At 39.7% G+C, this 25,014-nt stretch overlaps 1 protein-coding gene across 3 annotated transcripts in view; it reads right to left on the bottom strand.

Annotated features, from left to right (window-relative positions):
- The window catches only part of znrf3 (zinc and ring finger 3), a 94,201-nt gene that overhangs the window by 11,158 nt on the left and 58,029 nt on the right, over positions 1-25,014 (bottom strand). For 2 of the 3 annotated variants that reach the window (XM_054772972.1, XM_054772970.1), the window contains 3 exons: positions 8,409-8,483; positions 2,206-2,337; positions 326-436 (listed from right to left, as the gene is read on the bottom strand). In XM_054772972.1, coding sequence (XP_054628947.1) covers positions 326-436; positions 2,206-2,337; positions 8,409-8,483 — 318 coding nt within the window. The remainder of the gene's footprint in view (positions 1-325; positions 437-2,205; positions 2,338-8,408; positions 8,484-25,014) is intronic. The other variant, XM_054772971.1, reaches the window with a different exon arrangement.

Genomic DNA, 25,014 nt, shown 5'->3' with positions numbered 1-25,014 from the left:
TGGTGAAATTTGGACTATTTTTCTCAGAAATACTTTTTAAAAGTTAATAAATAAATTCTCAAAAATTTTTGTATTTTTCCACCCTCAAAATATGACTTTCTTAACAAAAAAATAAATAAAACAAACACTTGAGGAAAAAAGTTTTTTTCCGTAAAATTCCGTCAAATCTTTTTTTGCGGGGGGAAACAAACCTTCATTGGGATTAAAATACGAGTAAGCTGCCAAGTCATGCCGACCAGAAACACGACAGCGTGTGCGCGTGCGCGCGTTTTCCGGGCGTGACGAGTGAAGTGTTTTTCGCTTCCTGCCCGAAAGGGGGACCCACCTGACTCCTCCTCTGCTTCAGCTTGATCTTGATGAGCAGAACGAGGCAAACCAGCGACACGACCACGAAGAAGGCCAGGAAGATGCCCATGTCGAAGTACTCCGTGGGCTGCTGTGGCGGAAAACCACAACACATCAGCTTTGTTCATCATGAGCCCGTATGTACCCTACACTACCACAGGAGGCGCTGCTGCCACGTTCCTGGTTGACCTGTGACGTCATCAAACACAAACATCCTCTCATTTGCTCACAAAAAGATTTTCCATTTTTGATTTTATTGCTTTCAAAAAAAAATCTTGCAAGATGAACACTTTTTTCTGAAAAACGGATACTTTAAAAGAAAACAAAATCCTGTACAATTAGGTTTTTTTACAGAGAAACAAAACTTTTGTAAAGTTCCGCCTAAAATGGCTGCCGTCCTTTGAACGCAGCTTTTCCTGCGTGATGACGCATTTGACTTGAAACAAGCCCCATTTATTCTCAAATCACAGCACCTTTTTCTTGCAATTCAAAACCCAAGAAAAACAGAAATAAACTTCTACGATTAGGATTTCTTTTCTTTTTAAAATACAACACAAACACACAACAACACAAACATTCAACATTTGAAAAATGGTTTTTATCCATTTTTAAAAAACCAACAACAAAAGATTAGCTTGTTACTTCATCATTCTCTCTTTTTCTGGACAAAAGACGTCTTAGCCTCGTCACTTCTTGGTACATATGACGCTTTTTGGTTTAAAAAATAAATACACACACACACACACACATATATACATATGCAGTGTATATGTACACTAAAAATGCAAATTCTCCTTTTTTTACTTTCATCTTGTAAGATATGGATTTTTTTTTACTTCATTCAAAATTTCTTTGTATCATTCAGATTTTTCACTCAGACAAAATATACTTGTAGAAAAAAAGATCTAATCTTTTGTAAGATTAGAAGTTTTTTTCTTCAAAAAGAGAAACCTCCAAATTAAAAGAATCATTTTTTAAACTTTCTTCGAGTAAGATTATTTTTGTTGTTTCCGTTTTAAAAACATGCAACCATATTCAAAATGGCATTCTGTTTTGTTTTCTTGGAAGACTCTTGTTGTTTTGTTGGCAAAAAAATGAAACTTTTATAAGAATTTGGAAAAAACCCAAATATTTTTAATGACAAAAAAGTCCACATTACAAAAAATGCTTTTCAGATTATGGATTTTGTTTCTTAAAAAAAAGCAACCATATTCAAAATGTCTTTTTTTTTCTAGACAAAATATCTCAAATCTAAAAAAAATAAAACTAAATCAATCTTTGGCCCAAAAAATACAAGTTTATATTTGTAAGAGAATTATTATTTTTTCTTAAAATACAAATACTTCTTTCATGACAGAAATAATCAACATTTTAAACAATCTCTACTTTCTTCCCCACTTTCTTGTAGTACGATTTTTTTTTGTAAAAAAAAAGGAACATTTCTTTGTATCATTCGCATTTTTTTTGTAGACAAAATATCAAATATCGAAATATCTAAAAAAGAATAAAATCTTGTAAGATTAGGTCTTTTCTGTAAGATTATGTTATGTATTTTGCAAAATAATGTTTTTTTCCTTTAAATAAAAATATAAAAATAAAAAAAATCAACATTTAAAAAAGTTTTCTCCATTTTTTATTTCTTTTACTTTCTTCTCGTAAGATTTTTTTTTTCCAAAAAAAAAAAAAAAGGAAATGAATCATTGTGATTTTTTCTGGACAAAATCCGTCTTCATCTAAATCTCCAAATCGAAAAGAAGCTAACGCTAATGAAAGGACTAACGAAGCGATTGCAAGCGGTGTTGTCGTCGGTGCTTCTTGTGACGTACGGGACGTTTGCTTATGTTTGCGGGGGTGTCTTACCCTGGGGGGGCGGTGTTGGATCCTGGCACGAGCCACTTTCTGCTTGTTGACGATGTTCATCAACTTGACGGCGTCGTTTCCTTTCACGTAGACCACCGGCCGCTTCAGGGGGTCCTCGGCCGCCTGGTTGAGCTGAAACAGGAAGGAAGGAAAGGAGCTTGACACGTACAGGAAGTAGACGCGTGGCTCAAAAGCGTAACTTATTCAATTATTCTTGAATTTCTACATTTTTGTGGGGGAAAAAAACATTTGTCAGCCAACAACACGCCTTTTTTTCTCTTATTTGCAAAACAATCGTGACTTTGTTGTCGTAAGACTGCGACTCTTTCCTGGAAGAAGAAGCCAGGAGTCATCGTGTCGTGATGACCGGCGTTTCTCTCTGATGTCTGCTAGCATTACCACTTCTTTCTGAACAACACGACACTTTTATTGGTAAAATACCACTTTATTCTGTTTTTATTGATATTAAGATTTTTATTGTAAAAAAACAACAACACGTTTTCCCTTCATGCTAAAGACTTATTGTCTTCATATGATGGTTCTTCTGAACAACCTGACATTTTTCTGGAACAAATATGACTTCATTCAAGTTTTTTGCTTCATGTGCCGACTTTTTTTATTGTTAAAAAAATATACTGCTCAAAAAAATGAGAGAAACACTGGAAAACACATCAGGAGATCCCCCAGGACACCATCCGTAGTCTCATTAGGAGCATGCCCCCACGTTGTCAGGCATGCGTACAAGCACGTGGGGGCCACACAAACTACTGAGAATCATTTTGAGTTGCTACAATGACATTTTAGCTAAATGGACCAGTGTGCTGCATCATTTTTTCACTTTCATTTTTGGGGTGTCTTTGATTTCCCCCCTCTATAGGGTGATCATTTTCATTTCTATCAAATGATGTGGCATCATTTTGTTACTAATACATCACCCACTTATTATCAGGAAACATATTCAACATCATTTTTCCCCAGTTTAGATCTGATGTGCTTTCCAAGTGTTCCTTTATTGTTTTAGCAGTGTATGACAGCGTTCTCTTAAGAATAAAGACTTTATTTCTTTTAATATCACAACTTTTGACTTGGAAAAGAATAGGTGACATCATTCTCTGTGATTTAGGACTTTTTCCTCCTCAGACTTTGGTCTTGCAAAAAAAAAGCACATTTTCTCTTCATAGTAAAACTTTAATATCAGCTTAGAAAGGTCGTCATTCTTTGAGTATTCGGAGCTTTTTCTCTGATTTGATGAGAACGTTTGCGTTGTCGTATTCCAGCTTCTTTGTGTTCAAATGAGGACTAAACACAACTTTATTGTCCTCATTTGTTTTGCTGAACATTAAGACTTTATTCTTGTAAAAACAACAAAAACACTTTTCCTCTAAATATTCCAAATTTTTCGTTGAATATTAAGACTTTTTCTTGTATAAAAAAAAAAAAACATTTGTTTTTCTTAAGACTAAAACTCTTAATATCAGAACTTTATACTTGAAAAAAAATCGTGTACATCATTCTTGGAGTATTCGGACGTTTTTCCTCATTCTATGATGACTTTTTATTTCTATTTTTTGGAATAACATCATTTCGCTGAAAACAAAGACTTTTTCTTGTAAAAAAATGATTTTCTTTTCATATCAGAACCTTTTAGTTGAAAAAAAAGGATGTATCGTTCTCACTGTGTGTGTTTTAGGACCATTTCTCTCTCGATGCCGCCACTTTGGTCTGCTCATATCTTATTGTCTCACTCTTCACTTGGATATCTGTAAATATGGCAACGTAAAGATGACGTCGTATTGTCTGACTGAAGTAAATATGGCAACGCAAAGATGACGTCTTCTTGTCTGACTGAAGTAAATATGGCAACGTAAAGATGACGTCGTATTGTCTGACTGAAGTAAATATGGCAACGTAAATATGACGTCGTATTGTCTGACTGAAGTAAATATGGCAACGCAAATATGACATCTTATTGTCTGACTGAAGTAAATATGGCAACATAAATATGACGTCATATTGTCTGACTGAAGTAAATATGGCAACGTAAATATAAGGTCTTATTGTCTGATTGAAGTAAATATGGCAACGCAAATATGACGTCTTATTGTCTGACTAAAGTAAATATGGCAACGTAAAGATGAGGTCTTCTTGTGTGACTGAAGTAAATATGGCAACGCAAATATGACATCTTATTGTGTGACTGAAGTAAATATGGCAACGTAAATATGAGGTCTTATTGTCTGACTGAAGTAAATATGGCAACGCAAATATGACATCTTATTGTCTGACTGAAGTAAATATGGCAACGTAAATATGAGGTCTTCTTGTGTGACTGAAGTAAATATGGCAACGTAAATATGAGGTCTTCTTGTGTGACTGAAGTAAATATGGCAACGCAAATATGACGTCTTATTGTCTGACTGAAGTAAATATGGCAACGTAAAGATGAGGTCTTATTGTCTGACTGAAGTAAATATGGCAACGTAAAGATGAGGTCTTCTTGTGTGACTGAAGTAAATATGGCAACGTAAAGATGAGGTCTTATTGTCTGACTGAAGTAAATATGGCAACGTAAAGATGAGGTCTTCTTGTGTGACTGAAGTAAATATGGCAACGTAAAGATGAGGTCTTCTTGTGTGACTGAAGTAAATATGGCAACGTAAAGATGACGTCTTATTGTCTGACTGAAGTAAATATGGCAACGCAAATATGACGTCTTATTGTCTGACTGAAGTAAATATGGCAACGTAAAGATGAGGTCTTCTTGTGTGACTGAAGTAAATATGGCAACGCAAATATGACGTCTTATTGTCTGACTGAAGTAAATATGGCAACGTAAAGATGAGGTCTTCTTGTGTGACTGAAGTAAATATGGCAACGTAAAGATGAGGTCTTCTTGTGTGACTGAAGTAAATATGGCAACGTAAAGATGACGTCTTATTGTCTGACTGAAGTAAATATGGCAACGTAAAGATGAGGTCTTATTGTGTGACTGAAGTAAATATGGCAACGTAAAGATGAGGTCTTATTGTCTGACTGAAGTAAATATGGCAACGTAAAGATGAGGTCTTCTTGTCTGACTGAAGTAAATATGGCAACGTAAAGATGAGGTCTTCTTGTGTGACTGAAGTAAATATGGCAACGTAAAGATGAGGTCTTCTTGTGTGACTGAAGTAAATATGGCAACGTAAAGATGAGGTCTTCTTGTGTGACTGAAGTAAATATGGCAACGTAAAGATGAGGTCTTCTTGTGTGACTGAAGTAAATATGGCAACGTAAAGATGAGGTCTTATTGTGTGACTGAAGTAAATATGGCAACGTAAAGATGAGGTCTTCTTGTCTGACTGAAGTAAATATGGCAACGTAAAGATGAGGTCTTCTTGTGTGACTGAAGTAAATATGGCAACGTAAATATGAGGTCTTCTTGTCTGACTGAAGTAAATATGGCAACGTAAAGATGAGGTCTTCTGTGAGGTGTTTCTGTGATGACGACCATTCTGTCACATCAACGTCCCTTCATCACAACATTTGATGATTCTCTTCATCTTCCAACTTGTTAAACATTTTCTGTCTTAATTCTTGCTGCATTACAACTTTTTATCTGAATATCACAACATTTTACTCGCATATATACTTTTTCATCCTCATATCTGTGCCTTTTTTAAAAAAAGCACATAAACCAAGAAAATACAAAGAGTAGAACTTTTTGGCGTGGAATACTGTAGATCATTTTCTTCTTTAAAAAGGCGTGTTTTTCCTCGTTACGTCACAACTTTAAAGCCATCTGAGCCAATCAGAAGCCTGAAGAAGGTCCCGTCTTGCTCATTTTTGGGCGGCAGGAATTTTGAACCCCCCTGAAGCTCCGCCTCCTCGCCCCTCAGCCCCGCGGGAGTCCCGGCTCTGACTGGAAAAGCCTCTCGGGGGAATTCATCGTGGCCGCCCGGCGCTGCCTTTCATGTGGTCGCCGTGCGATGCCTTTTATCTCTCTGCTACGCAGCGTTACCACGAGGAGGAGGAGGAGGGAGAAATTACAAGTCCGGGCCTGGCGTGGCGAGGGCGAACGCCACAGTTTGTCTTCTCCGCCGCTTCAAAGTGCTGCTCGCAAAAAAAGAAGTCATGTGACTTTGGACAAAGTCTCACAGCAAGCGAAACAGGAGGAGCAGCATATTTCAAAACTAAGCTTTTTTTCAAGGAAAATGTGTCATATTACAAGAAAAAACTACATTTCCCGGGAAGAAATGTTACAAGATGTTTTTTTATATGTATACTTTTATTTCCATGACAAATTATTTTTTTTAAGAAAAAGTCGTCATTTTACAAAAATAAAAACGTTTCTTTAGGCTTTAGGACTCGTCCTTCGCTTCCACTTCTTTCTTTTTCTCGTTAGAAAAACTAATCATGAAGACAAAGTTGGATCTTTATAGGAAAAAAATGACATTTTCAAAATAAAAATAAAAAAAAGTTTATTTAAAAAAAAAAAGAAGTGGATCTTATGAGAATATTTTTTTTCGAAAAAGTCTTACCAGATTTTACATTTAAGAACAGCCATTAAAAAAAAAATCCAAAAAAGTCATATTGAGTAAAATTGGACTTTTGTTTTATAGAAAAAAAAATTAATAAAAAAAATATGGAATGTTATGAGAATACTTTTTTTTTGAGAAAATCTTACAAGGTCCTTTTTATTTATTTTTTTTCCATATAAGTAGTCTTAAAAAGGCGGAGTAAAATCAGATTGTTTTGTCGAAAAACATTTAATACAACAGGATTTAAATATATACATATATATACATATACATATATATATATATATGTATATGTATATATATGTATATATTTTAATATATATTTAATGTATATTTTAATAAAAAATATACATTAAAAAAGTCTCAAACTTAGAAAAAAAGACATTACTTTTAGGGAAAGCAATTTTTTTCGGTCAAGGTTTTGTTTTTTTGTTTCTTTTTAGAAAAAAGCTGTCATCCTCTGAGGAAAGACGAGCCATATGAAGTGACCCCTCGCTCCATCACGCTTCACCTTTCACTGACTCGCTGTTTTGCTGACTTTTTCTAGTGCAATTTTAGTGGGGGTTTTTTGTGTTTGTTTTCACAGCGTATGAAGGCTGCTACAAGCAGAGCCTGGCCCTTTAAGAAGAACTGCATTGTTGGAAGTTGAGTGTTGTAGTTCTGAGAGGCGGCTGTTCTCTCTTCTGTCTGCACCGCCCATTGTCTTCTGCGTCCTGATTGGCTGTAGACCACTGTCAATCAATCTCCTGTTGCAGTTATGGCTAGCGAACTAGCTAACTCTGTGAGCTGCTTGCTAACCGCCGACACTATGAACAATAGAAGAATCAGAGGAAGCTAACTAACCGTGTGAGGAAAATACGACAACAGGAGCAATGTGCTTCAACAAGGACACAAAAACGCGACAGCCGAACAACGCCTGGACGGAGAGGCTCGGTCAGCGGAGTGAAATGCACGCGAGTCACTTCATCACGTCTTGTGATCATTAAACTTCAAGCAAAAATTGAACTTTGAGAGGGTTTCAACAAGAGAGAAATGTGAGCAAATGCTCATGCCTGTCTGACAAAAGTGTATAAAGTGTATGGTGATAAACGAGGGGGGGCCGTACCTCCACCAAAACTGAGTAAGGTCCGTTCATGCAATGTTTTTCACAGCAAAGGTCCGAAACGAAGATTAAGCAGCATAGAAACTGAATGGATGGACGGTTCTCGGCAAGTAAACAAACCAATTCACTGGCTCGTTTTGAGTGACGTCACCGCGTTTGCCGTCACGTGAACCGGAATGACTGAAGCAACCGCGCCAGCAAACGGACGCTGCGATCGGTCCGCTAGCATGATTAGGGCCATCGCCTGGTGCGAATCCGCACCGAGGTCCGCCATGTGGTGATGGCTGCTGTACATCAACCAAAAAAGTGCAAAAGAGGAAACAGCACCACCAGTGGTAGTGGAGGCAAACAACAGGCTACTAGTAATAATACTAACAATAACAACGATAAGGTACGCTATCGTGCTAGCTCCATAAAGTTGCCGTGCGTGTAAAGTGGAGGGTGTCTTCATGCACGTGCACATCTTCTCTCGAATGGAACTTTTTGTGACCTTCTACGAGCGTCTTTCACCTGCTGTTCCTTAACGTTAGCTTCATGTTTGTGTTTACGTTTTTCTACATTTCACACGCGTGTGTACCAACCTGGTCGATGGCGTCCGGGTTTTCCGACACGTCAAAGATGACGGCGGTGGCTCCTCGCTGCACGGCTCTCTTGGCCTGCAGGCAAACAAGAGAAGAAACATTGCAGCATCTTTTTTTGATATGAGGCGTTCACGTTGGACCCACAAGGGGGCGCTGTCGTCTGACAAAACACGCGGGAGAAAAGTGACAAGACACCAGTGTCCACGTGAAGAATGTTGAAATTATGGGTTAATAAAATGTACTGACACACAAACTTGTAATATCGCTACCAAAAAAAAAAGCAGTAGCGCTGAGGCAAAAAAACATTTTCACAACTAAAAGGAACGTTTCAGAGCGACGAAGCAAGACTCACGTGAAATATTACAAGAAAAAAAAAGTAATTTTAGGAAAACTTCACCCATGATGTGGCTCAGATTATTTATTGTTATCATGAATTCAATGATTTAGTTATTTTGGTGGTCATATTTGAAGAGCAGAGCTGCTTTATGACCATAAACGTGTCATATTGAGGGACGCTGGTGGGCCGCTCACTTTACAAGACTCAACTAAATATCGTCAGGAGAACACATCATTTTTCATATTCACAAATGAAAAGAAAGCTCATATTTTGAGCAACAAAAAACAAAACCTGTCATTTTGCAACAGTTTTGTAAAACTGAACTACTGTCATAATATTTCAACTATAAAGCTGGAATATTAAGGCAAATATTGTCACTTTAGAGGGAAAAAAATGCCAAAAATAATCTGAAAATACATTTTTTATGATGATAAAGTTGTGATATTGCAAGAAAAAGATGGGGAGTTGTCATTTTATGAGACTAAAGAAAAATATTACAAGAAAAAACCTCACTTTAATATTAAAAAAGTTCAAATTAAAAAGTTAATTATTAAATATAATTATTAAAAAGTAATATTTTGAGGGAAAAACTGTAACTTTGCAACACAAAAGATGTAATTTTGTCAAAGAGAATTACAATATTAATATTCCAACAATAAAGCTGTCATTTTACGAGACTAAAGCAAAATATTACAATTTAAAAAAGCGCAATTTGTAATATTTAACATTTAAAGAAAAAGTTATATTTATATCAACTTTACGACACAAAAGATATCATTTTCTAAAACTGAATTACAATAATAATCTTTCCACAATAAAGCTGTCATTTGATGAGAATAAAGCTGGAATATTAACGGAAAATCTTTTTTTCAAGACGAAAGTTATCATTTTAGAAAGGGAAAAAAGCAAAAAAAAATCAGAAAAGATTTTTTGTGTGGGTTGAGTTGTAATATTTCAAGAAAAATGATGTATTTTCGGTGGTGGTGGGGGTGTCATTTTATGAGACAAATAAACACATCATTTTTAATATTTCGTATTTAAAGAAAAAGTAACATTTTGAGGGGGAAAAAGTGTACTTTTGCACCACAAAAGATGTAATTTTCTTAAACAATAAAAACAATAAAACTGTCATTTATGATAATAAAGCTGGAATATTAAGGGAAAACATTTTTTCCCAAGACTAAAATTTTCATTTTAGAAGGAAAATAATTGCAAAAAATAAAAATAAAAAAAATCAGCAAATGTATTTTTTATGAGGTAAAGTTGTAATATTTCAAGAAAAAAGATGTATATTTTCATTTTAGGTGGGGGGGGGTGTCATTTTACGAGATGAAAGCAAACTATTGCAATAAAAAACTTTGAAATATTTAATATGAAAAGAGAAGGCAATATTTTGAGGGCAAAAGGTGTCATTTTATGACACAAAAGACATCCTTTTCTAAAAGTGATTTTCTTTTATGGGAGTAAAGCTGCAAGCCTTCCCCCCCACACTAAAATTGTCATTTTTGAGGGAATAAAAATTGCACAAAAAATCTGCAAAGACTTCTTCTGAGGGTAAAGTCGTAATGTTCCATGAAAAAGATGCACTTTCTGCTGAATAAAGCGTAGAAATAAATGTGTTCCTTTTTGTCTGTTTGGGCTGCGAAGCCGCCGGGGGCCCACAAGTGGAGCAGTGAGAGCAGTGAGAGCAGTGAAAGCAGTGAGAGCAGTGGAAGCAGTGAAAGCAGTGAGAGCAGGGGAAGCAGTGAAAGCAGTGAGAGCAGTGAAAGCAGTGAAAGCAGTGAGAGCAGTGAGAGCAGTGAAAGCAGTGAAAGCAGTGAGAGCAGTGGAAGCAGTGAAAGCAGTGAGAGCAGGGGAAGCAGTGAAAGCAGTGAGAGCAGTGAGAGCAGTGAGAGCAGTGAAAGCAGTGAAAGCAGTGAAAGCAGTGAGAGCAGTGGAAGCAGTGAAAGCAGTGAGAGCAGGGGAAGCAGTGAAAGCAGTGAGAGCAGTGAAAGCAGTGAAAGCAGTGAGAGCAGTGAGAGCAGTGAAAGCAGTGAGAGCAGTGAGAGCAGTGGAAGCAGTGAGAGCAGTGAAAGCAGTGAAAGCAGTGAAAGCAGTGAGAGCAGTGAAAGCAGTGAAAGCAGTGAGAGCAGTGAGAGCAGTGAGAGCAGTGAGAGCAGTGGAAGCAGTGAGAGCAGTGAAAGCAGTGAGAGCAGTGAAAGCAGTGAGAGCAGTGAGAGCAGTGAAAGCAGTGAGAGCAGTGAGAGCAGTGAGAGCAGTGAAAGCAGTGAAAGCAGTGAGAGCAGTGGAAGCAGTGAGAGCAGTGAAAGCAGTGAGAGCAGTGAAAGCAGTGAGAGCAGTGGAAGCAGTGAGAGCAGTGAAAGCAGTGAGAGCAGTGGAAGCAGTGAGAGCAGTGAGAGCAGTGGAAGCAGTGAGAGCAGTGGAAGCAGTGAGAGCAGTGGAAGCAGTGAGAGCAGTGAGAGCAGTGAGAGCAGTGAGAGCAGTGAGAGCAGTGAGAGCAGTGAAAGCAGTGAGAGCAGTGAGAGCAGTGAGAGCAGTGAGAGCAGTGAGAGCAGTGAAAGCAGTGAGAGCAGTGAAAGCAGTGAGAGCAGTGAGAGCAGTGAAAGCAGTGAGAGCAGTGAGAGCAGTGAGAGCAGTGAGAGCAGTGAGAGCAGTGAGAGCAGTGAGAGCAGTGAGAGCAGTGAAAGCAGTGAAAGCAGTGAGAGCAGTGAGAGCAGTGGAAGCAGTGAAAGCAGTGAAAGGTCTTCTGGTTTGAGGTGAAGCTGCAAGACAAGCAAAAAGAAAGCGTGTGAAGGCGCCTTCGACGCTGAAAAGCCAAACAAACCATTTGCATGATCAGCGTGATTGCTAGCATGTGAAGGGAGATGATATCCTGCCCTTGGGTGCCCTTGGGCGCCTGCCAGCGCTCTTTATAGCCACGAGGAAGACGAGGGTGAAGATCAAAGCCACCGCGGCCGTGTCGCCGCTCGCTGGGGACGCCGAGGTCACATGGGAGGAAGTGGAAGGCGCCGTGCATGTGACCTCAACGTGCTTAACGCACTGTGCACATGCTACACACGACACATGAGGCCTCTTCACCGTTTATGTGAGCAGGCCACATGGACGCTTTTACTGTGTCTTTTCCACACATGGCTTTCTTCTGGCTTCTGATTGGCTAAAAGGTTTTTTTTGTCTTAATATTGCAATTTTTATCTGGAAGAAAATGCAACTTTATTTTCTCAATAATAAACCTTTTTTTAAAATTAATATTCCGACTTTTCTTTTGGAAAAAAATGTTCAACTTTATTCTCTTGATATGAAGACTTTTTCTTTTAATATTGCAACTTCTTTCTGGAAAAAATACAACTTTATTCTCTCAATATTACAACTTTTTCTCTTAATATTATGACTTTTTCTGAAAAACAAATTATTATTAAAATTATTATATTCTCTCAATATTAAGCCTGTTTTTTTAATTATTATTACAACTTTTTTTGGGGGGGGGGAATACAACTTTATTCCCTCAATATTAAGTCTTTTTTTCCTTAATATTGCAATTTTATTTGGGGGGGGGACATACAACTTTACTCTGTCAATATCACGCATTTTTCCTCTTAATATTCCAACTTTTCTTTTTGCTTGAAAAAAGATGTTGTATGAACATCAACACGTGTTTTGTCTTCATATCCCAACTCTGTCGTCTTCTTCTCGTCTGTGACTTTCACATCTTTCTAGCCTTCATTTCAGAAGCTTTTTCATCGTGAAATCAGATTTTCTTTTGGAACGTTACGATAAAAAACCCAACATGATTCTATTCTGATCAAGACTTTTTTTCCTCCTAATATTTCTTGACAGATGAATTATGGAATGGTGCATTCAAGGACCATTGAACAAAGTAGAATGGGTTGCCACTCACAACAAACAACATAAAATATTCCTTTTTTAAAATAAATCAATGGCCCACATCTCCAAAATCGATATACATTTACATAAAATTCAATGTACTTATTGAGAAATGCATTTTTTTTAAGTGTACAGTCATGGCTGACATCGAGTGGGGAAAAAAAAGTTCTCCTCTCATTCCATGTGGAAGTGGTATGGTTGTGGCTTCTTTGTCCTTCGCCCCCACTCCATTTGAAAGGCTTTCTTAAGTTTAGAATACGTCAATTGGAGAGGCTAACTAGCTAGCTCGCTAGCTTGCTATGCTAGCGGCGGCCGTCTCTTCTGTCCCTGCCGTGATTCTGTAGCCTGAGCAATGCGCAAAAATGAGCCAAAGAACATGCCATACGTCCTCAAAAACATCAGCGCATTCCTGTCACATGAGGATGTTTGGCTATAGAGGATCTTTGATCAGCATTTTTGAAGTAGGTCCTTAAGACTCACAATTTTGCAGCTGCCTAATATTAGTACACATTTTTTGCATTTTCAAGCATAAATGTGGTTAAATGAACTAAAGTGCAAATTGTGATGGCATGTAGTATTCCACTCTGCTCACCAGGTGGCAGGAACGTTCCATCCACCAGACAATACTGGCTTCAATACATCCGAGCGTCCCAAAGTGGGGTACGCCAATTGTGACAGGGGGTACGTGAATAAAAATGAAAAACAATTAGTGCCTAACACTCAATTACAAGTGCGTCTGAACGCCTCACGGCGCAACGGAGAACGGAGCAGAACGCAGGAAGGCGACAGCGCCCGATGTTGTTCATTGCTCCGTGTGCGTCGTATGAACAAAAACGTCCATTTGATGATTATTTTGTGCATTAATAGGGTTTCATCTCAAAAGATTGCATTTGTATCGGTGTTCCGGTCCCCGCACGGTGCAGCGGCGACAACCTGTCACTGTGAGCGGGGCTTCATCGTTGTTGTACGTACTTTATGGCTTGATCGTGATTGCTGAACTTTCCCCTTCGACTTGCTATGAAACGAATATGCAGATTTCAACCAACGCCAACATCAGACTGGAATAAAAGATATGTGGGATGATGACTTATCTATTTCTCAGTGCTCATGTGAAACTTCAGCAAAATGTGAGCATGAAAAATACACATTTTGACCAAAAATGTCTTTAAAATTAATGAACCAATAAGCTATGTTCAATATGTACAGAAGATATGTTGGACGATACAGCAGGGGCGGCCATTACATCGATGGCGAGCTACCGGTAGATCGCCAAGGTAGTTTGGGTCGATGGCGTAAACGTCACTTTGTAGTTGTCATATGACATCAGTCAGCTGATGATTGGCAATCGGCGCTCGCTCCCCCGCAGCGTTTCAAGCTATCACGAAGATGCAACATTATGTCAATCTTTATGATGGTGATGATGGATGAACTAACTCTGCTCTAAGATGTCTATATCTATATCTATAAAGTTATCTGTTCACTTGTAGCGGCTAGCTATGTAGAAAAAAAGTGTATTGTTGACTGGCTTTGCTTGGCGTCATGAACTCTACTACAGAAATCAGTGTTTTCTACACGTTGGCTTCTTAAACTATTATTTCATGATGACATTAAAAATGTGCCCATTGGTGAAACCTTTTCAATATGTTGCCTTGACTTGGGCTGCATTGTCTTTTGCATCATCATTTTCCATTCTTGTATATGCTAATGTTTGCTAGCAAATGCTAACTGGATGTAATACGTGAAGTGTGTGCCCTAATGAACGTTACGTAGCTAATGTGACTGACATATTAGCAGTACTCACTCACTAGGACACAACTATTTAGCAGTTATGTGGAATGATCTTTATTTCCATATTGAAGGGAATTATGATAGCAACTACTTTGATGACCTGGAAACTTTGAACTTGTGAATGTGAAGTACTAATCATGAATATTTACAATAGAATACCACAGTTTACTGCTTACATTTTGTATATGTTATGTTTTACAGAAAGAGGTGGATCATTTGGACTTGTACTTGCATGCTGAGAAAGTGCGTGTACTCCTGATGTACATGTATGTATATATGTAACCTACATAAATACCTACTCATATCTGATTCATATAAATATATACTTTCTATATTTATAGTAGTAGGTGGATCTTTGGGACTTGGTCATTTTAAAAGCTAAAGAAGTGTGAGCACCCCTGCTTTACAGTATCTATGTGTTAGCGCTCATGTCAAACGTGATCCAAAATGTGCAAAATACACACATTTGACCAGAAATTGCTATGAATAATTTCAAGTTCATTCATAAGAAAAGGTGTGTTTTTTGGGGGCACATGGCTTCAGGTCAAACGTCTGACTGTGAAAAGCTTGGCAACCACTGGTCTAGAGGGCTCCAATCATGTTAAAAACGTATTTAGAAAGTCATAGACTGGTTTTCTATGCTATAACTACGAAAATATTCCTTATAAATATTGAATCCTACTTCGCAGAAATTCTGGTATGGAATCAACTAACTGCCATTAAAGAGGGACGACTGCTTTTTTTCTTTATTTTTTTAATATCATTGTGCCTGAAAATGTCCCAGTGGTTGGGGAGTGGGGACCTCGGTCATACGTGCTCAACTCAAATATTCCAAACCCAAATGCTGTCTTCTGGCATAAATATGCAAATGTTTTGCTTTGCTAGCCGAGGTTTTACCAAAAGCTTCCAAAATCTACTTTTAAAGAGCGCCAGACAGGTGGGACAGGTGGGACAGGTGGGACAGGTGGAACAGCACTTCCAATGCCGTTTCTCTTACATGTTTGTCATTTCTGCTGTCTTTGATCCGTGTCGCGTTCACTTGCGAGCGGACCCAGACCCGGTCGTTGGGATGGCGGCGTGCACGCGTGTCACACTTGGACCAAACAAAGCGTGCTAGCGGAGCAAATGCACCAAAGTTCCTTTGAGGCGAGGCAAACATGACCAAGTGTGAACGCACGCTTAAACTCACAGCACTTCTTCTTCTTGCCCTTTGAAAGTTCAAAAGCGTTCCACTGTTTTTTTTCCCCTCTCACCCAGTTTCCTTCCACACACACACACACACACACACACACACACACGCACACACACACACACACACACACATTTAATTCAGCACTAGTCTGCCGCTTTGAAGTCGGCTCTCCCAGTTAATAATTAATGGGTCTGGCTGAGACGCTTCTAGAAAAAGAAGACGATGACGAGGAGCTCCCTCCTCAAGAATCTGCAGTGCAGCGACTTGCCTGACGACAACAAAAATGCCCCCGCAGGCAGACCGGCTCGCCTTCCCCCCCCCGAAAAAAAAACATGACACATCAACCCCCTCCCAAAAAGAAACGACAAGCTCTCACACCTTGGGGAGGGTAACATACTTTTTTGGCACTGACTGCTCTAAATGACAGGGGGTGGGGGGGGTTTCAAAGGAGGACTTTGCAATGTTGCCACTAAGCAAAGAACAGAGGCTAAAAATAGCAGCGGATCAAACAAGTGCCATCCACAAACTTCCCACAACAACAGTTTTTTTTTTGGGGGGGGGGGGGATAGAAATGAATAGAAGACTGAAAATAATCCATCAAGTACAAAAAAACAGCACAATCACTCACTCCACAGAACATCGCCACACAAAATGACGACGACATCAGATCGCGTTTTATACACAACAGACCCACAAAAAGTATTCCACACGTAGTATTTCCACATAGTATTTCCACGTAGTATTTCCCCTCCTTCTTCGGTGTGTTTGCAGTACACGTGGAACTGCTGTTTTCCAGTTCACGTCAAATATTCACGCCAAAATTTTGCCTCAGTTTACGTCCAGCAGGGGCGTCCAAAGCGTGTTTTTGTTGGTTTTTTTGGCCCGTGGCACATTCTAAATGTATAATTCCACAAGAAAACTGAGGGGGAAAAAATGGGAAAATCGGCAGTAATTTTACAAGAATAAAGTCAAAATATTAAAGAAAAAAAAGTCAGAATCTAATGAGAGACATGTAGTCACATATTTGAAGAAAACAGCGTCATTTTAGGAGCGTAAAGTTGAAATATTAAAGAAAGATACTGTTTTAAAGTTGTAATATTATGAAAAACAAACAAAACAATGGATAAAGTTGTCATTTTGGGAAAATTAGGCTTTGGAAAACATGATAATGTATGAAGGATAAAGTCAACATATTATGGAAGTAAAGACATAATGATGAGGAGGAAATTTACAAGAAGAAATTGCTGGAAAATGTAAAAGCAAAAAAAAGAGTTTGATACCAATAATAGGCTCGTTCCGCCTGCATGACAAAGCTGAGATGCAATACATGAACTTCTTAGCAAATGTGTACAAAATACCGAAGCGGCAAAGTTCATTTTTCACTACGTGGCCCTCGCTGGAAAAACGTTTGGACACCCCCGATGTACATCTTCCAGTTAGTGTGCAACACACGCATCTTTTTGTGTTATTAATACACTTAACGCATTTTTATCACAAAACGTCTTTAGCTTCTGACAAAGAAGCTACAGCAGCTTGCTAAGTTGCAAAATGGCAGCCACGCAGCCCGGCTATGTCATCAGTGGGTGACTCTCAGAAGACATTTTTACTTTTATATGCCCAAAACAATGAAATGCATATAAATGAGAAATGAAAGGGATAAATGAACATCTAAGGTTACTTTTACCTTCACTGACGTGTTCCCAAAGATCACACAAACACACAAACACCACCTTCCTGTTTTGCCATGAGTTATTTTTCAAATTCAGTCCAATTTAATAGTGTTGCTTAACTTCTTTAGCATAACGCTGACACTTCAAACTTTCTGTGGCTCCATTTTGGGTTACTGAGGTGAGAAACACTAGTGAATTCAAGTCACGACAAAACAGGAAGGTGGTGTCCGTATGGTGTCTCGCTGCCACATCATCTTTGGGAATCACGTTTTCAATGAACATAAAAGTCTCATGAAACGTTCATGTGTGTTCATTGTGATTGATTGATTGGATTTACATGATTTCTTATGGGAAAAATGTATTCAGTCAGCATCCGTCTTGGTTAGAGTCGGACCTTCTGGAATGAATCGATGACTCTATACTGTATATTTTGATGTGGTTACAGCTACAAATCACTGAAGTCTGTGTGTCACGCCCCTCGAAGTGATGGCACCCTCGCCTCACCCTCAGAACAATCACCCAGACATATAGACAAGTCATGTCATGCGATCGCTCCTCTTCTGAACTGATGAATGGCAGACAGCGAGGCTGGAAGCAAGGCAGTGGAGCCAACTCGCCCTGGTTGGCGAGGCTCGCTGGGGGACGGGGAGAGTGAGATGACCTGTCCCAAACTTAACTCATATCAATCCCGGCCATTTTTCAAAAGACAACCCCTTCATTAGCGGCCATTTTAGAGCATTTTCACTGATCTTTCAAAGCACACAGAATATTGTGTTCTATGGTTTATAAACATGGAAGCTACCAAAAGAAAGATAAGACTCCCGTCTTTCATTTCTACCTTTTTCCCTTCTTTAGTAATCAGCAGTAGAACATACAGTACGTAAGTTTCAGGAAAATATCAGCTCCCAACTAGAAAAGAACCAGCTTTGTGTGAAAAGATACATTTCAAGCAGAACTTTCACCTGGACACAAATATTTTTTGGCTTTTGTGACAGCTCAACTGTCTAAACAACGATACCACAACATAAACAACACAAACAACGGGTTGTTTTACAGGAAAATAACTATTTATTTTTTTACCATGAATGATTTACAATTTTCACATTTGGAATTGAACTGTGCGCGTGCACGCGTGTGCGTGTGCACGCGTGTGCACGCGTTCAAATTTCCCTACGATGCGCAGCCTTCTGCACGTGACAATCCTCCGCACTCTCTCCCTCCTTGCTGTCATGTGGGATTTTTCCCTCCACACGATCTCTGCCGAGCTCGGCTACCCGATGCACCTCTGCCACCTTGTGGCCATTTTTAATGGCTGAAAATTGCTCTGAAGTGAAATGCATTAGTGGAGAGTCTTTTTGCCTCTCGCACAAAAAAACGTCAAAGACGTGTAAATACGCTGCCGGGATCGGACGTTGGGGTTTGTAAAAAGGAATAACTACGTCTTTGGTATGGAATGAGTTCATGTGCGCAATGAAAAATGCCTTTCCAGATCCACGTAGCGTTAGCCTCCAACATGGACGCCAGCAGATTTCATAGAGCAACCGTCAGGTTGTTACAAAGCCATGTAAAGCCAGACATGTTTTGCAACGTGGTACAGACAAGTAAAGAGGGCAGCTACATTCCAACAACAAAAGGGGCGGCAGGTGGGACAATGGTCGTCTCCCAACCTGAGGGTTGCGGGTTCGATCCTCCGTCCTCCCGTCGAGGTATCCTTGGGCAAGATACTGAACCCCCAGCGGTGGAAAGCGCTACGCAAGTGAAAGACCATTTGCCGTTTGAATCGAAACAGGAGAAAGGAAGAGAACATCACATGATGACAGGTACTGCTGTATGTGTGTCGGCCACAGGCGGGGTTGCCCCCCCCCAGTCACTGCTATACAGTAATTAAGGCAATTAAGTCTTCAGAAGAGTCTCCACTGCTATTATGCTGTAATTCCACGTTGCCTCCTGGCCTTATTAAAAGACAAAGGCATACTTTTCTCCCAGCCATCTTTCTCATAAGTGTTTTGCTCCTCCTTCGCGCCCTCTCAGAGTGGCCACACATCACCAAAAGAAAATCAAACACGGCCACGCCATCCATCCGACGCAGACTCGTCGCCATCAAACATGTGACTCGGCGCCGTCTCTGCCCGTTTGATATCAGCGCCCAATTAGTCTGTCATAGCGTGTCAACTGAGCGACGGCTCCACGCCAACTTCCTGGTTCCTGCAAATTTACAGAGAAAGCTGCCAGTAACTTCTACGCTTGTTTCCGTCACTTCGACAAAGCGCTTCAAAGGAGTATCGACGTGTGGCACTGCCAGCCGGAGCAGGAATGTCAGGGAATGTTTGTTTTGGTTTTTTAAGTTAAGAATTTTGCTGATCCTGTGGAGCTTCACTGGCATCAAATGTTGTCATTCATCTCAGCGGTGTTTTTTTTCTAAAATCGTCTGCATGACTGGAGTGTTACATTAGCACGACGGTACCAATTCTCTTTGATCACAAAGAACTAGCCTTAACTATGTTGCTGCCATGTTACAGGTGCTCTTGCATGATACTTGCGTCCCTATGCCACAATTATTAAAAGGGATGTCCCCGTCAGCACTGTAGGCCAATACCCCCCACCGGGTCCAGTCCAGTTCTGGTCAGATTTCCGTGATGAAGAACGTAGTTCCACTTAGTTGCTGGGGACAATTAAGTCAAGAGTTTGGCTTCTAAAAACAATGTGCGTTCAAAAGATGAAAACATTTGCCTCACAAAAGTGCCTTAAAAAAAACTTGTTCGCGCGAAGGAGACAAAGACACTCGCATCTTCTTCTGCTGCGGAACACATACGTAAACAAGATGGCCGCGGCGCTCCGTCGTGGAAGTAGATGCGAGCGTCTTCCTCACATACGTATGAACGCACAGGCGACAGTGCGCAGGAATTCGGCGGGAGCCAAATATACGATAACGCCAAGCGTTGTGAGGTCTGATTTTTTTGAGAAGGCATTTTTGTGATCCCAATGTATGAATCTACGTTCCTCATCACGGAAATCTGACCAGAACTGGACTTAGGAGACCAAGTGGGAGGTAAGCCTCTGTTATTGGACTACAATGCTGATGGGGATGTCCTACCAATTCATGTAAAAAAATCCAAACTATCCCTGTAAGAGTGTTACAAGCACCCTAGAGGTGCTACTAGCATGCTACAAGCACCCTAGAGGTGCTACTAGCATGCTACAAGCACCCTAGAGGTGCTACTAGCATGCTACAAGCACCATAAAGGTGCTACTAGCATGCTACAAGCACCGTAAAGGTGTTACTAATGTGTTACAAGCACCCTGAGTTGCTGGAGCTGACAGATCTACATTGTTAAGACTAATTACTAGCATGTAACACATGCTTACTACACTAGTAGCACTACAAGCATGTTAATACATAGGACGTATTAACATCCTTGTAGTGTACTCGTGTTCCTACACTACGTTACGCTACGTCAGGAGCAGGTAGGAGTACTAGTAGAGTTTTAAAGTGTTAATGTATTGCTAGAGTTACAACAGTGAGAGTTAGTAGCTTGTTACAAGCACCTTAAGAAGGTTACTATAGTGTTACAAGCACTCTGTGTTACTATAGTAGTGCTATGGCATTGCTAGGTACGTTTTACTGTACAGGTATTATGAGTGTTGCCAGTATGTAGCCAAGACTTGCTAGAGCAGGGGTGTCCAAACTTTTTCCAGCGAAGGCCACATGCTGAAAAATGAAAGGATGCAAGGGGCGCTCTGATATTTAGCAAAGCAACACGCAGACATATGCTAAGAAGCTACATGTGCCGTAGCTTAAAAACCTGCATTTCACTTTGTAATGTGGGTGAAATGCTACTAAAATGTTTTTTCCATAATAATACCACTTTATTCTTGTAAAATTGTGACTTTTGTGCTTCACTCCATTATGACTTTTTTCTTAATACTTTGACTTTACTACTGTAAAATTACAGCTGTTTTTTTTTCATTTCTGCTGTTTTTTATTTCATTTCAGCTTTCCTCTTGTAAATTTTCTCCTCGTAATTATAACTTCATATCTTTTAAAACAAGAATGTATTTTTTTTATTTCAACATTGTTGCTAAAATGATATTTTTCCTCATTTTACAAGTTTATTCTCATAAAATTGCAACTTATTTCTAATTAGAAAAAAAAACCTCTTAATATTTTGTCTTTACTCTGGTCAAATTACTGCTGTTGGTTTATTTTGTATAATCTTCGAAATATTTCAACTTTCTTCTTGTAGATTTTCTTCTCCTAATATTTGGACTTTATTTCCATGTTATACATTTTCCCCCAACCTAAGTTTCCAAAAATTACAACTTTATTCATTGTTTTTTTTTTTTAAGTAAATATTTCTTTCTTTTATATGTCAACTTCCTGCTACTAAAATGACATATTTCCTCATACTATTGCGTTATTCTTGTGAAATTATGGCTTTTTTCCTTGCTAGATTGCAACTCTTTTTTTAATATTTTGACTTTTGATTGATTTTCCCATTTTTGCTGCTGTTTTTTAAGTTTCCTTGTTAAATTACATTTTTAGACTGTGCTGCGGACGGATAAAATCACAGCCGCGGGGCCACAAATGGCCCCCGGGCTGCACTTTGGACACCCGTGTGCTGGCGCGTCACAAGCATGTTAATATGTTGCATGCTGTTTGGAAGGGAGCACATGCTAAGGTAAAAGCATGCCAACAGCATCAGGAGGGTAGAGAAGAGTGAGTGAGGTTCCCCAGGCTGGTGAAGTTGGTCAAGGTGATGGTGTCAGTGTGTTTCCAACTTGCATACCGCGTTACGGGGGGGGGGGAATCACGTCATCACATGTTCCACTCACTACTTTCTGTCTGAAGTTTGTCCAAAAACACACCACTCATTTCCGTGTCATTTCCTCTCGCTCGCCCCAACTTTTCCCGACCAGCAAGCAGCCTCCTCCTCCTCCTCCTCCTCGTCCTCGTCCTCCTCCTCTTCCTCCTCCTCCTCGTCCTCCTCCCTCGGCACACAATGTGGACCGGCCATTCACTGGCCATTGCGTAACCACAATTATCCAAGTGAACTGTGCTATCCAACACTGTGTGTGTGTGTGTGTGTGTGTGTGTGTGTGTACTAAGGGAGGGTGGGGGTGGGACACCTCTGAGGGGCTCCCAGCAGCAAAGGCAGAAAGACGGGAAGTAGAAAACTCCTAATTCATCATGCATGCGTGATGCAGCGTCACTATTAGCTCCAAGCATGTTGGCGCCATGTTCCTTGCATGTTTAGCATGATGAACATGCGCTACACGCGTGTTACTGGATGATTGTTACAGTCTGATGACCATATCCCCTGCGTGGGAATTATTGGTTCGTCTTCCACCATACCTTTATTTCACCGGCTAAGCCAGTTGAGAGCCAATTCACATCTGTAGCAAAGACCTTTTTGTATCGACTGTCTTTTATTGACGTTTCAGTGTATTTTGTGCACACCTGGAAGTAAGAAGGACTCAAACTAATTTCGACTTGACCAAGTGTGCCTTTTGACTCGTCCTAACGAAATATCATGACGTCATTGCTTCCACATCGCTACCATCAGGAGTATCGTTTGTTTACGAGTGAGCTCAGGCGAAGTTATGACACTTTCTAAAAATGACAACTTTATTTTGTTTCTCATAAATTGCAACTGTAAAAAAAATGTAGTATTTTTCTTTAATATTTGAACTCCACGCTACTAAAATAACATCATTTTTCCTCATAATATCGCAAGTTTATTCGGGTAAAATTGCAAAAATGTTTTCTCGTCAGGACGACACCTTTTTACTTTTAATATTTGACTTTATTCTCGTAAAATTACAGTTGTTTTTTTCCATTTCTGCTTTCTTCTTGTACTTTTCATAATGTGTATTATGACTCATTGTCATATAATATTTAGGGATGTCCAATATTGGCTTTTTTGCTGGTAACCGATATGCAGATACTGTACAACGCTCAATTTCCAATTCCAATATCAAACGATACCAAGACCAATATATGTAACATCACATATCTCCTGTCGTGGAAGGACTGGACTGGACAGGACAGGACCGGTCTTACTACCTTGTAGTATGTATTATTGTACTACAAATTTGACGTGATCTGTTCGGTGTTTATTTATTTATTTATTCTTATTTCTTCAGGACAGTCAGAGCGGGCAGGAACAAAAGAGCCTGTGGAAAGCGCAAAGGAGGTGGGCCTGCACCGCATGCAAACAAACTGGCCATGTGAACATTAAAATGTCCATCTACACAGCATTTTTTTAAAAATTGGTTTTCATTAATGGGAAAAAACCCGATAACGATATCTACCACATTTTTATGCCAATATCGGGCCAATAATGTCGCTGGGCCGATATTATCGGACATCCCTAATAATATTATGACTCGATAACGTTTGGACTTTATTCTTGCAACATCCTAACTTTTTCCACAACCTAATTTTCCAAAAATGACAACTTCATTTTGTTTTGTTTGTTTCTCATAGCGTGACTTCAAATAACGTTTTTTCTCTTTAATGTTTCAACTTTATGCTACTAAAATGACTATTTTTCCTCGTATTAGGAAGTTAATTCTTGTAAAATTTCAGCTTTTTCTAGTTAGATTAATTCTTTTGACTTTATTCTTGGAAAGTTACTGCTGAATTTTCCATTTTTGCTGTATTTATCAGGTTTTTTTTGTTGTTTTCTTGTTAAAGTATATTTTTAGAATGTGCTGCAGGCTGCAAATGGCCCCCAGGCCGCACTTTGGACACCCCTGTACTACAATATTGTTACAGTACTACAAATGTTAATATGGTGTCACTAGCGTGCTACTGCAGTGTGACGTTAATCATAGGAATGGTTTGATATTTAGCATATTAAAAGTGTATGACGTTTGGTCAAAAAGGTCACAGTGACCTCAATCAACCGTCATCGCCAGTGGGTGGCGCTACGGAATGCAGAGTAACGCCACGCCACATTCAGCTTGCCTCTCGGCTGCCACGTCTTTTTGAATAAGACATGATGTCTTGTTTGCAGCGCGCCGCGGGCATCACTTCCTGCCTCTCGCTGGCGTCACACTGGCTCACTTCACACGCTCACAGCAGCCCGAGCGACCGACCCGAGCGCGCCGACTGCCGAGTCGCGGAGAAGCCGCTAATTAAATGTCCTCCACTTTTCCTCCCATGTTGTTTTCCCACCACTTCAGGGCCGCAGCTCTTTTATTTACACGAAAACAAACAGGCTGTTTTTTAAAAGCCTCTTCTGCGACAGGATGAGAGGACGTTTGCATGACAGCGACTCAATTCCAGGCTAAAATTAACAATATGCAACAAAAATTCTAGCATGGATTTATCCACAAATCTCAATCTGGCGTCAGAAATAGTTTTACAAGGGCAGCGTTTGCCAGATGGGATGGAGGAGGAGGAGGAGGAGGAGGAGGAGGAGGTGGAGGCTGCAATGTCAGTGTTACTTTCAAGCACAGCGCATCAACACTTGAATCCCAAACAAGATTCATCCTTTGTGCAGCACAGCAACACTGAAAACAAAACTAGAATTCAGTTTATTCACCGAAAGCAAGGCATCTCCTAAAACGCACGGAAACATCAAGTCTGACTCTGATAAAACTCCCACAAAACGTCAACTTGAGCCCCCATCACGTGAGACAAACACACAAATGATCCAAGCTACGTGTGCCATTAACACGGCTTCACTTCATTTGACACCTGTATGACAAGTGAGAGTGGAATCGTGTATC

Source organism: Dunckerocampus dactyliophorus, chromosome 4 (assembly GCF_027744805.1).
Source record: "Dunckerocampus dactyliophorus isolate RoL2022-P2 chromosome 4, RoL_Ddac_1.1, whole genome shotgun sequence".
Taxonomy (NCBI): Eukaryota; Metazoa; Chordata; class Actinopteri; order Syngnathiformes; family Syngnathidae; genus Dunckerocampus; species Dunckerocampus dactyliophorus.
This window is presented reverse-complemented; position numbering and strand designations above follow the sequence as displayed.